The 12713-nt window shown below is 40.4% G+C and overlaps 1 protein-coding gene across 1 annotated transcript in view; it reads right to left on the bottom strand.

Annotated features, from left to right (window-relative positions):
- NUP210 (nucleoporin 210) overlaps positions 1-12713 on the bottom strand; it is a 214077-nt gene that overhangs the window by 92749 nt on the left and 108615 nt on the right. The window contains 3 exon segments of the mRNA XM_030206772.1: positions 673-774; positions 7150-7254; positions 10488-10594. Coding sequence (XP_030062632.1) covers positions 673-774; positions 7150-7254; positions 10488-10594 — 314 coding nt within the window.

Here is a 12713-nt window from a genome sequence, read left to right as displayed (position 1 = left end):
CTTTAATAAGAAATCAGCCCCTCGCCGGCAGAGCTGGTGATGTAATGAAAGCCCAGACCAGTCATGGTGAAAGGTACATATTCTAGGCAGCATTGGGTAGTGTAGGGAAGTGGCCAGCAGCAATTTCCAGTTGCATCAGGCTAAACTGGATGGTAGGAGGAGTATGGCAAGAATACTCTGGACCAAGCACTTCTGTACTGGACTGATTTACGGAGATTCATTTTGTCCACTATATCCATCAGTCTGCTCTATATTTTAACCATCTTGGGTTAGTGTCCTGCCTTTCAAAACACACTGTCGTAATCTCAGACTTTGCTAGAACAATTCTATATTACTATTGTATTATAACTGATGTGATCTCTGCAATATACAAGACTAATATCAAATCAGCAAAGAACAAAGAAGGAAAAAAGGATAGAGAAACTGAACTTAGATGTTTTGGACAGCAGGACTCACACGTTATAGAACCCAACTAACGTGCTAAAAATCAAATAAGAAAAATGAACAGCATTTCTTGCCCAGGATAAAAAAAATGAACAAAATAGACAGAATGTTTCAGTTTGGTCAATTATGCCTATTAAAATACATTCTGAACAAGATAGAGAGCAACATACTCTTCATTTAATTTTCTAGAATAAAGCAATAGAAACCATTAATCATTTGCTGTCTTACCAAAGCAAGGCCCTGAGCTTCTTGATAAACCACATTGATAACACCTGAAACACTGGTGTTGATGAAAAAGTATCCAGAACCATCACGGATGAATAATTCAGCCTAGAAAAAAAAAAAGAAAAGAAAACATAGGAAGCAGTGACAGCTGTAAATTTCTGTTTAATACAGACTTTGAAATATACAAAATATCTGCTGTACCAGAATGTAACTCTCCTTGAGCTACTCAGAAAAGTGTAGGCTAAATCCAAACCCATTTCACTCATAAATTATAGGAATGGTGTAATATATCTCTGTAGCACCAAAATTAAGGGCCCCTTTTACCAAGCTGCGGCAAAAGAGGGCTAGCGCTGGTGCATGGTTTTACACACGCGTCAAGACCCCCTTTTACCGCAGCTGGTAAAAGGGAAAAGGGAAGTTTCACTTTCCTGCAGGAAATGGCCGGGCGGCAAGTAAATCACTTGCTGCGCAGCCATTTCGGGGGGACGTCCTTACCACCACCCATTGAGGTGGCAGTAAGGGCTCCTGCGTTATCCCGGCAGTAACCGGGTAGCATGCGGCACTGCCAGATTACCGCTGGATACACTCTGGCGCTAGAAAAATAAATTTTTGTATCTCTGGAAAAGACAGTGTGCTAGGGGTGAAAAGTGTTGTCGGGCTGCTGCGGTAGCCCAGCGGTACTTCCCGTATAGCAAGCGGTAAGCCCGCGTTGGGCTTACCGCTGCTTAAAGGAGCCCTAACTTTATACTACCCACTTAATTAATTTATTTGGTGTGGATGAAAAAGATTACTGATCTTGCTAGATATGTTTTCAATGTTGTGTGTCAGTTGTACCTAAAGGCGGATTAAAACCATATGTGGATTTTGTCCTCTAAGAAGCAATCTACTGCAATGGTTCCCAAACTTGGTCCTGGAGGCACCCCAGCCAGTCAGGTTTTCAAGATATCCACAATGAATATTCATGACAGAGATCTGCATGCAGTGGAGGCAGTGCATGCAAACCTCTCTCATGAATATTCATTGTGGATATCCTGAGAACCTGACTGGCTGGGGTGCCTCCAGGACCAGGTTTGGGGACCACTGATTTAGTGGTTAAAGCAACAGCCTGAGAATCATAGAAGCCATTGCTCTCAAATCATGCTTCTTCCACCAACATTCCTTGCGATCTTAGGTAAGTCACTTCACCTTCAAATGTTTCTGATATAACTGACTGTAAAGCCCTCTTGGGCATGGAATTACCAATTATTAGCTTGTACTGTGTTCTGATTTGGCAAAGGTGAATAATTCTCAAATCAAAATTCATCAGAGAATTGCAATGCTTTGAACTTTTGAGCAGCGGTTTTCAATCCAGCCCTCAGAATACACCCAGATGATGACGTATTCAGTATATCCACAATAAATATTCCTGAGATGGATCCACATATAATTGAGGCAAATACCAAAGACTCCAAAAGGATGATGATGATGATGTTTTTTTCTCTGAAGGAAAGATCCAAATCAATATAAATTGCGAAAGCCCTCATTGCTAACAGTAATTCACACCAAATTAAAATTTTTTTATGTGTGCTCATATAGCTTAAGAGACTGACACCGACCCAGAAAATGTCTTTTTCCTTTTTGCATCCTTTGGTGTCTAATCATTGCACACTGGTTTTTGAATCAGTCTTTTGCTATTTTTTTTCTTTTATCTCATATTAAATACAAATGTCCATATATTTATAAGCCTTCAAATTGTCAAATGACTTATCTTTTGACAATTTGAAGATTTATAAATATATGGATATTTGTATTTAATAGGAGATAAAAGAAAAAACAACAAGCAAGAGCCACTGCCTTTGAGAAAATTAAATCAACAGGAAAATTTCCAGCTTCAAATGGACTTTCATCTGAATTTTATAAGGTGTAACAGGTAGAAGATGCTACATTCTAGTCTTGATTCAACCTTTCCCCCAAGCATTTCTTTCTGAACGATGCCAACTTTGCCCTTATATGAACCTGTCCTATCATTCATCAATTTGAAAAAGTGCAAGTCTAATATCCCTTATTCACCCAGAGTTTGACATAGCTAGATCCACCTGTTTCAAATTTGTAAGGGGATTGGAGGAAACGCTGACAAACTTCATGCATTTCTCATGAAACAACTGGCAGTTTTGGCTTCCTCCTCCGCCCCCTCAAACCACTCCTCAACTTGGAAATGTGAAAAAGAATCACCTCATATCTCTAAGGGGGAAGGAACACTTCTTCCTTCCCTAGTTTTGCTGAGTACCTTCATGTGGTGAACCTGTTGTATAAGATCTATATCAAATCTCAGTAAGGTGACTCTAATGTAAAAGTACGGTATGAAGGAAAAAGGATACACATTGGCTGCATGTCACTCAGGATAGAAAAGGTACCCCTCCATATCTTATGCACTATGGCTAACAATGGTGATAGCGATAGTACAAAGCCTTCAGGAGAAGACATCATTCTTGATCAGCCACAGGCCATGATGAACTTGTTCATGGATTCACTGTAGCAGGAGATAAACCACAGAAACTAATGAAGAAGTTGAGAGGACTAAACTGTAAGGTGGACTCTTGAAGATAAAAAGGAGATACTGTACTGCTACTATACTACTATATAAACTCTGTATTTGATTACAGAAAGTACGCAAAGAGAGCTTGTCAGAAAATGGAGAAAAGAGGTAAAATATTGAAGGAAAAACTGCAAAAGGCAACCGATACCAACATAAGATCCTTGACTGGATAAATTAAAGAACAGTACTTAAAGCATTTTAAAACAGTTGAGCAATGCTGCAGAATAGGAAATAGAAAGAGAGAAAGGGGATTCAACAAGGAGTACAAAATGAGAGCTGCCACAGCACTTGGATGAGAGAGAGAGAGAGAGAGAGAGAGAAAGAGAGATCCAGAAATGCAAAAGAGGACAGGAACAGAAGTCAAATGAGGAGGAAGACGGAATGCAGGAGCAAACCCCAGAGGTGGAGGAAAAAGTAGTTGAGCTGCTAGCCTGTTTGGATATAGATAAATCTGATGGGCTCCAGGAGAGGGAAAAGCTACTCAAGTTGAATTTAACATCTAGAGTAAAGGATATGGATAAGTATGATGGATAAGGACATTTCTTTGAATAAAGGACCAACCTATTGATTTTACAGAAATAACCAAATATACTGTGTAGCCAAAATCATTACCAAAAGTGTTTTACCAACAAGGACGCAGGGCCAGAGAAAATAGAGAAAGGTAACAACTTTTCCTTGGAAAAATCACATTGAAGGAAAGATAAAATCTTGCTAAGCAGAAGTGTCCTTGAAAGATGGGTATCTAAAAGATCTAGATCACAAAAGATAAAGAACAGCTAAACATCAAACTGAAATACACTACTACAAATTATCATTTCTATAGTTCTATTAGATGTATGCAGTACTGTACACAAAACATGTATAAGACAATCCCTTCTCGACAGAGTTTATCTATTTAAGACAGAAAAACAGGAGAAATAAGAGATTAGTGAATTATTTATTGTGTGAATGATGAAAAACAGACATAGATACTGAAAAGGTGAAAAGGGGTTAAGAGTTAAAATCAGCCTTGAAAAGATGGACTTTTAGCCCTGATTTGAATATGGCCACAGCTGGAGCTTGATGTACCAACTCAGGGAGTCCATTACAGACATATGGTGCAGCGAGATTAAAGAAACAGAATCTGGAGTTGGCAGTGGAGGAGAAGGGTACAGACAAGAGAGACTTATCTGATAAATCGAGTTCCCGGGGAGGTGTAGGGAAAGATAAAAGTGGAGACATACTGAGGAGCTGCAGAATGAATGTAGTTGTAAGTTAGTAAGAGGAGTTTGAACTGTATGTGAAATGTTTAGGGAGGTCAGTGAAGTGACTTGGAGAGGGATTATAGCGACACTGGCGGAAGAAAAGTCATGCAGCAGAATTTTTGATAGAAGGGAAGAAAGATGGTTTAGTGGGAGACCTGCGAGAAGCAGGTTGTAGAATAAGTGCGAGTGAGGAGAGTGTGGATAAGGGTAGTGTGTTCAGAAAGGAAGGAATGGAGGAAGAATTAACATTCATATGCTCCAATAAAACTGAAAATAACAACTGAAGCACAAAAATTGCAGAGATATGAAGAAAACAGACAAAGATATCAAAATAAATTATTTAGGGAAAACCCAAAACACTTCTACAGGGAACTGGGAAAGAGCATCAGTACAGTGAAAACACTACCAACTAAAGCTGAATAGCACAATCAAGATGGAGAATGGCTACCCTTGCAGGAGAATTTGGAATGGGCAAACATTAAAGGTATGGAATGGTCTGAAGTAGCAGCAGTAAGTTGGAAAACAGGTTAAAATGAGCTCCAAATTGGAAGAGTCCTAACCTAGATGGAGTGACCAATTTTTGGCTCAGTTAACATCCCTTCACCAAGACATGGAAAAAGTGCAAAAATCAATTGATCAGGCAGCCAGATTTGATACTGCACTGGATAACAGAAAAAAATGCTTCTATTTCCAAAGGGAGGTGCCAAGTAACCATTGCAAAAATTAGACTAAAACTTATCTACCTATAATCTATAAGCTGTCCAGTATAATAGCTGCCAACAGAATATATGATCATATTGTCTGTAGTAACATCACAGTAATAGAACAAAAGAGTATTAAGAGTGGAGCATATGGAACGAAAGACTGGTTCTTGCTAAATAAAGCCATCATAGCTAGTGCTAAGTAAAGTAGAAATCTCAGCATAGCATGGACGGATTATAAGAAAGCCTTTGACAGCATTCCCAAATAAACTAATTTGATTGAGTACATTAAATTTACCATGAAAATGTGGCAAACCACAATCCACCTGCAGTATGAAGATAAGACAGCAGGTCATTCCTAATATCAGGATTCAACAAGGAATAATTCATGGAAATTCCTTGTCATCACTCTTGTTTTGTATAGCATTTAATCCTTTGACTGTACTTCTTTGTGTTATGGATTTAGCCTTAACCCTTGAGCTGGCAAAGGCCAGAGGTTAACATCATGCCTGCTGTTTGCAATGATGTGAAGCTTCACAGTTCTAGTGATCAGTATTTGGTAGAACAACTCTGTGTAGCAAAAAACTTTCCAGATTACATCAGGATGACTTTGGCCTGGACAAATGTGCTAAACCAACCCTCCTAGGAAGAAACTGATGTCCAGATAATCGAAAGTCCCACGCTGTTCCAAACAGTGCTCTAAAAACAGCACTGAAACAGCGTGTGGCTTTACCACCCCTATGATCAGAGACAATAGCATGCAAATTTATGTGGGCTATTATCTCTGATCATAGGGTAAAGTGTTGGAGGATTGTGCCTGTGCCTGAGAACTACCTCCCTCCTCCAACAAATGTACGAGGGGTGGGGAAGAGGGCTCCTAGACCACCAGCTTGGAAGGGCTTGATTTGCGGCCCACTGGGCCACTAGGGCTTTTGGGGGGGGGGGGGGAATGTGAGAAGGGACTGGAGATCCATCAGATCTCCAGTTTCCCGTGAACTTCTGTAGGGGGGGACTGGAGGTTCCACTGAACCTCCAGCCCCCGTGTTGCTGGCTTGGGGTAGAGGAGGGCAGGGTTCCTGCTCCTGCAGGGGGCTGTATTGGGGGAATGGGAGGCCTACTAGCATGCAAATGCATGCTGGGCAGAGCTCACCATTCCTCCCCAATGGTCTGAAAACCCTAACACTAGGTCCGAGCTGGCATAGGGTTTGCTGCGCACAGCACACCAATGTTTGGCATGCTCCCCTCTGATCATTGGGGAGGAATATGTTCAGCATGCATTTGCAATAAGAGCCCTATTTAGCAAGCATTTGCATGCTAGTTGTGATCAGAGCCCACAAGTGCACTGTTTCTGATGCTCGGGGGTTCTGATCATGGGGCGGTAGACAACGCAGGCATTAGTATGGCACCAATAGCTTCTAGCACTTACGTTTGCTTCTGATCATTGGCCCATGAGTAAAACTGGAAACACCTCTCTAATGATGGTCTCATCAAGATTATGTCAAATGTTTTAAAGAATAAAATACAAAGAAACAAGGAAACTGCAAGACTAAAAATAAAAAAAATAAATCCAGCACAAAAAATAAATGTTAGAAAGAAATGGCCAGAGAAATGCTGGCCATTCCTAGTGTCCAACAGCAACAGGCACCCCTGCAGGCTCTGAACGATGAGTTTCAGAATGCATTTCTTTAAAAACAGCCTTCTGAGTTAGGCTGAAGACCTCTTTATTTTTGTAATTCAATTGTCTGCGATATGCTACTACAATCCCGTACTGAAGAGCATCATTGCAATTTTATTCAGCAACACAGGCTATGATACGGCAGTCAGCACTACATAAATTTTTAAAAAGCAAATAAAAATACATATTTAATGCAGTATAAGTTAAAAGGTTTTCTTCCATTCAGTGCCTATGCCAAAAATGCTTTGAAAAGACAGCTTACAATGTGGAAGCAATATTTCATACCTGAACGTTGGGATTATTGTAAATACTGATATTGCTGGGGCTCACTTTCACATCTTCTACAAGTATCAGCTCAATTGTTGTAGCAACTGGAATAAGAGGCTCAAACTGAAAAGGAAAAAAATACAAATAATCAAGACGTCTTACGAATGCAAATATGAAACATAGATTCTTAGTTGTATTGACAGTAATAGAGTAGCTGCCTAATGGTTAGTGCAGCACCTGAGAACCAAGTTTAATTCCCACTGGGCAAGTCACTTAAGTGGAGGAGTGGCCTAGTGGTTAGGGTGGTGGACTCTGGTCCTGGGGAACTGAGTTCGATTCCCACTTCAGGCACAGGCAGCTCCTTGTGACTCTGGGCAAGTCACTTAACCCTCCATTGCCCCAGGTACAAATAAGTACCTGTATATAATGTGTAAGCCGCATTTAGCCTGCCATGAGTGGGAAAGCGCGGGGTACAAATGTAACAAAAAAAAAAATCCTCCATTGTCCCAGGTACAAACTATATATATAATATGTAAACTGCTTTGACTGTAACCACAGAAAGGCAGTTTATCTGCATCCCATGGTCTTATATTTGATGTGGTCTGTATAATCCCACGCACCCTTAGATTTTGCTGAGGCGTGCAATTGCTCAGATTAGAAAGTGTACTGAAATTTTGGAAGTAATGGCCAATCTTTCTCTGTAGTACAAAAGATGGATACAAGATCTTTTCCGTAACAGGAAAGAAATTGAATCTTCCCTTGTAAATGAATGGGAAGGGACAGAAAGTATTCTGTTTGGGTCTCTGTATATATTCTGCAGAACAGCCTGTGGATGTAGCTATTTAAAGATCCTAGTGTGAGATCTTGCTCAGATTTGCATATAGGAAGAAGAGAAAAAGTATTCCCCAAAGCTGATGTCAGGATGGCAAATTAGGTAAGACCATCTGATAAGGCCAAGTGGAACTAAATTCATCCAAATAATGAATCAGCCAGATAATAATATTAAGAACAGTCTCCATGTGGGTTCAAAAAAAGTCAAATCAGCTCACAGGAAACAGTAGAGCTGCTCAGAGTTTACCATGGATGAGACAAAGATGGCAATCTACGTTTATACCAGCTCAACTGCACGTTTATTTATTTATTTAAAATACACATCTAAACTGTGATTACACCCAAATTCTACCAATGAAAAGGTCTACATCAAAGTCACCTACAGGTATGTGTGTTCTTGTCATTGTAAGTTCTTGTACATATGGGGTGGTTTCATAATATATCTTTTACACATGTTTTTTGGCATATGTGCAAAATGTCATTTACAAAATTACCCTCCTAGTGGATAAGCTTCACCTTATTTGGGAGATCAAAACAATTGTCTTACTCAATCTTCAATGTATAGCAGTGGTTCTCAACCCAGCCCTTGGGACACACCCAGCCAGTCAGGTTTTCAGGATACACACAATGAACATGCATGACAGATTTGCATACAATGGAGGCAGCGGAGCAAATTTATGTCATGCATATGGGTTGAGAACCCTTTGTGTATGGGATTGGGCTTAGCGCACCATCAAATAGCAACTCTGTACACACTGCCACACTTTCAATGATGAACAGCAGGCATACGAGCGTGCCCAATGAACTGTCAGTTAGCACAGCGGGGAACCTAGGCCCAACACAAATTTGATTTTATTGAATTACTCCAAATAAAAATGTTCCTTATTATATTGCATTGGAATACGATGGAACCATTTGCTTCACATTTCTACTGAAGTGAAAGTTCTTGGGAACAATGATCCTGTGAAAGCACAGTTTTTAAATATTCCTATTTCCTCACCGAAGAGCCTAAAGCTCACAATACTTAATTCTTGGAACTTACCTGGACGCCAAAGAGGCAATTTACAAACTTTAAGGGCAATTCTATTAAGTGGGTACCCAGGAGTGGAGGAGTGGCCTAGTGGTTAGAGCACCTGTCTTGCAATCCAGAGGTGGCTGGTTCAAATCCCGCTGCTACTCCTTGTAATCTTGGGCAAGTCACTTAACCCTCCATTGCCTCAGGTATAAGCTTAGATTGTGAGCCCTCCTGGGACACAGAAATATCCAATGTATCTGAATGTAACTCAGCTTGAGCTACTACTGAAAAAGGTGTGAGCAAAATCCACTTGAGCATGTATATGTACAGAACATGAACACTTATGGAGGTAAGTGAAATTTTACACTTAAGTGACAGCAAGTTAACTAAGTACTATTCTGTAAAGGCTTGTGCAAGCGACACTGTTCTTATATGAAAGGGAACATTCACATGGGTGGAGCACGGGCTGGATTGCCACTTACATGAGTAACTTACAGAATACTATCAGTTACATGCAACCCTGCCGCATTTCCATGCCTGCATATATTTCAGATCTATGACTGGCATAGCTGCAGTCATGTACCTGTAAACATGCTGATACTGGGTTGCAAAGAGTATCCTATAACAGAATCCAGGTGCCTAGATGTCGGTATCGAATAGGCTGTCACTGCTGTACCCTGAAAAATGGAGCAGGCCTCTGTCAACCAGCCCAAAGCTGCACAGAGCCATCCACCACCTGATGGATATAGAGAAATGCTAAACTACTACAGCTGAACAGTACCCTTATTGGGCAGAGCTCACAATTCTGTATTCTCTACCGCTTGGTTGATAGACAACCCCACAGGTTTTTAAACTGTTCTGATGCTGACGCTATTTTTACCTGTACATGCCCAGCTAAACTAGATTTACACATGGGAGGGTGAGAATTTTAACATCATTTAAAGAAGTGGACATGAGAAAAATAGAGATAACATTCCTGCTGGGAACCCTGAAGCTATTTCCATGCCTTGTATGCTGAAGCAAACACAAGACCTTGACTTCCCCACCTAAGATATAAAGCCAGGGCAGAGATCTCTACCCTACCATACCAAAAAGGGAATATAACAAATCACTACATAGATGCACTGGTTACTAAAGTATATCAACAAGAGGACATGCCAAAATGCTCTTAAAGACAGCATACAGCTCTGGTCTGTCTCCATTAACACTCTCAGAGGTCACCAACTAACAGCCAAACAAAATCCAGTCAAAGAATGAAAAACCACATAAAACAGGACATTTCTACATTACTGTAAGGCTCCTAATGTTTATGTCTAGTAGCGCTATAGAAATAATAACTACTAGTTGTAGTAGTAGAATGATCTTGTAAAGGATACTATGGGTGTATAGGGAATATTAATACCCTACAAAACGTAGTTAATAAAGCAGCATGCTTTACAAGCAATAGCATTCATATACATAATCTTTATATTCAAAGGAAGATCAGGAGAAGCCGCCACAGTCAACCTACCGGTCTTTTCACATCTGCTGCATGGAGATGTGAGAGTTGGTATCCAGTGGCAGTGGCAGTAATAGCAGCAGTTCCTGATTCATGGTGAACAGAAATGATCTGCGAGCCTGAAATAAAGAAACCAGAGATATAGCCAATAAGAAGAATCTAAGGTCCCTTTACTTATTTTAATATCTTTCCCAATTCTCCTTATTGGCTACATACAGTACATTGTGATAGCACATGCTTTTATGTGATGTGCAAATAGGCACTCGCAGAGGCAGAGAACAGGTAAGGGCAGGAGGAAGGATAGGCACTTGACATTTTTTGTAACACACATACACATGCAAATTCTTACTGGCACTTACACACACAGCTATTTATTTATTTAACACATTTATATCCCACATTTTCCCACTTAGTTGCAGGCTCAATGTGGCTTACACAATACCGGAGAGGCAGGCTCCGGTTCAATAAAATACAAATACACAATATAGTAATCAACATGGAAGAAACATAAGCATAGAGCAACAAAGAAATAAAGAGGGGGTGTTGACAGAAGTCCAGTACGGTCCATAGTTTTTCTGTGTCGCAGGAAGTAGAAAGTTAATTTGGGTCAGGGGGATAGGCCTTCTTAAGCAAGTTGGTTTTCAGTAATTTCCTGAAGTTGAGATGGTTATGAATAGATCTCAAGGTTTTGGCGGGAGCATTCCAGTCGTGTACTTATGTAAGAAAAACTGGATGCATAAGTTGATTTGTATCTAAGACCACTGCAGTCTGGATAATGCAAATTAAGTTCGGGATAGGCTGGTACTGTTTCTGGGTGGTAGATTTATGAGGTTTAACATATATCCAGGAACTTTCCCGTAAATAATCCTGTGGACCAGAGAGCAAACCATGAAGGCAATACGTTCCTTAGAGCAGATATAAGTGTGTGTGTGTGTGTGTGTCTATCTATGTTATCGTAGGAAATTTTTATGAAGTGTATAGGTGCATACACCCCCAAATTCTATAAATGATGCCTAAATTTCAGCACGCAAATGTGCACCCAGTTATAGAATAGGGTCAATTATGCACGCAACATAATTAGCTAATTGGAGATAAGTACCAATAATTGATATAAATAGCACTAATTAGCAGCTGCACACACAACTGACTTCCACTCCTATTCTATAAACTGAGCACCTAACTTCACTTGCTCGTAACTGCGGAGGGGGTGTGGATATGGGTGGATCAGAAACGTTCCCAGAAATTAGGTACAATAGTACAGAATACCTGCATCTGCACACCTAACTACTATCAGTTGAGTGCGAGCATTTAGACAAACTTTTGGCCTGGCATTAAATGCTCACGCCCAAAGTTTTGTGTGGAAAGCGCATCAAGCTACTATTCTGTAAAGGGTGCTCTGCTACCCACAAAGCTCAACTGGGGACCAGTTGACCAACTGGACCAGGAGCAAATCACTCAGATCCAGAGGCTGAAAAGTGTGTCCATCCATCTGCTGGAGATAGAAAATACTAAAGAGATGGACTGGATGCCAAGAGAGATAGCTTAGTTTTTGGATGATGAACGCAACTATCCCACAGGTTCTGGAATTAGTAGAAAGCTACATGATGGAAGGTCGGGTTATGACATACATGCCTGCTTTATAAATATATGCATACATATATATAGAGTACACAAAAATGTTTGCATCTGCCATGGAGTAGGTGTAAACTTGTTCATTTGTTCACTACTGGAGATATTGTGTATTTGTATTCGGAGTGGAGGAGTGGCCTAGTGGTTAGGGTGGTGGACTTTGGTCCTGGGGAACTGAGGAACTGAGTTCGATTCCCACTTCAGGCACAGGCAGCTCCTTGTAACTCTGGGCAAGTCACTTAACCCTCCATTGCCCCATGTAAGTCGCATTGAGCCTGCCATGAGTGGGAATGCGTGGGGTACAAATGTAACAAAAAAAAAAAAATATATATATATATATATATTTCTTGGGGTCTATTTTATAAAGGCCCATAGGCATTATTTAGCTTTTATAAAACAGGTGCCTTTTGGAAATTCTATAGGCCCCCTGTTATAAAGTTACCCACTTTATAGGATTTAACCTCTGCAAGACCCAATCAGCGAGAACCTCACAGTGTGTGCCCTCATATGAAGAGACCAGTAAAGGGTCGAGTATTTTTAGTACATGTTACATGTATAACTAAGTCTGATTTTCTTTCTACCTAAGGGTACATTTACCTCTGGTTGATA

This window comes from Microcaecilia unicolor, chromosome 6, assembly GCF_901765095.1.
Source record: "Microcaecilia unicolor chromosome 6, aMicUni1.1, whole genome shotgun sequence".
Classification (NCBI taxonomy): domain Eukaryota; kingdom Metazoa; phylum Chordata; class Amphibia; order Gymnophiona; family Siphonopidae; genus Microcaecilia; species Microcaecilia unicolor.
Note: the sequence above shows the minus strand (reverse complement) of the source record. Positions and strands in the feature narration are given on the sequence as shown.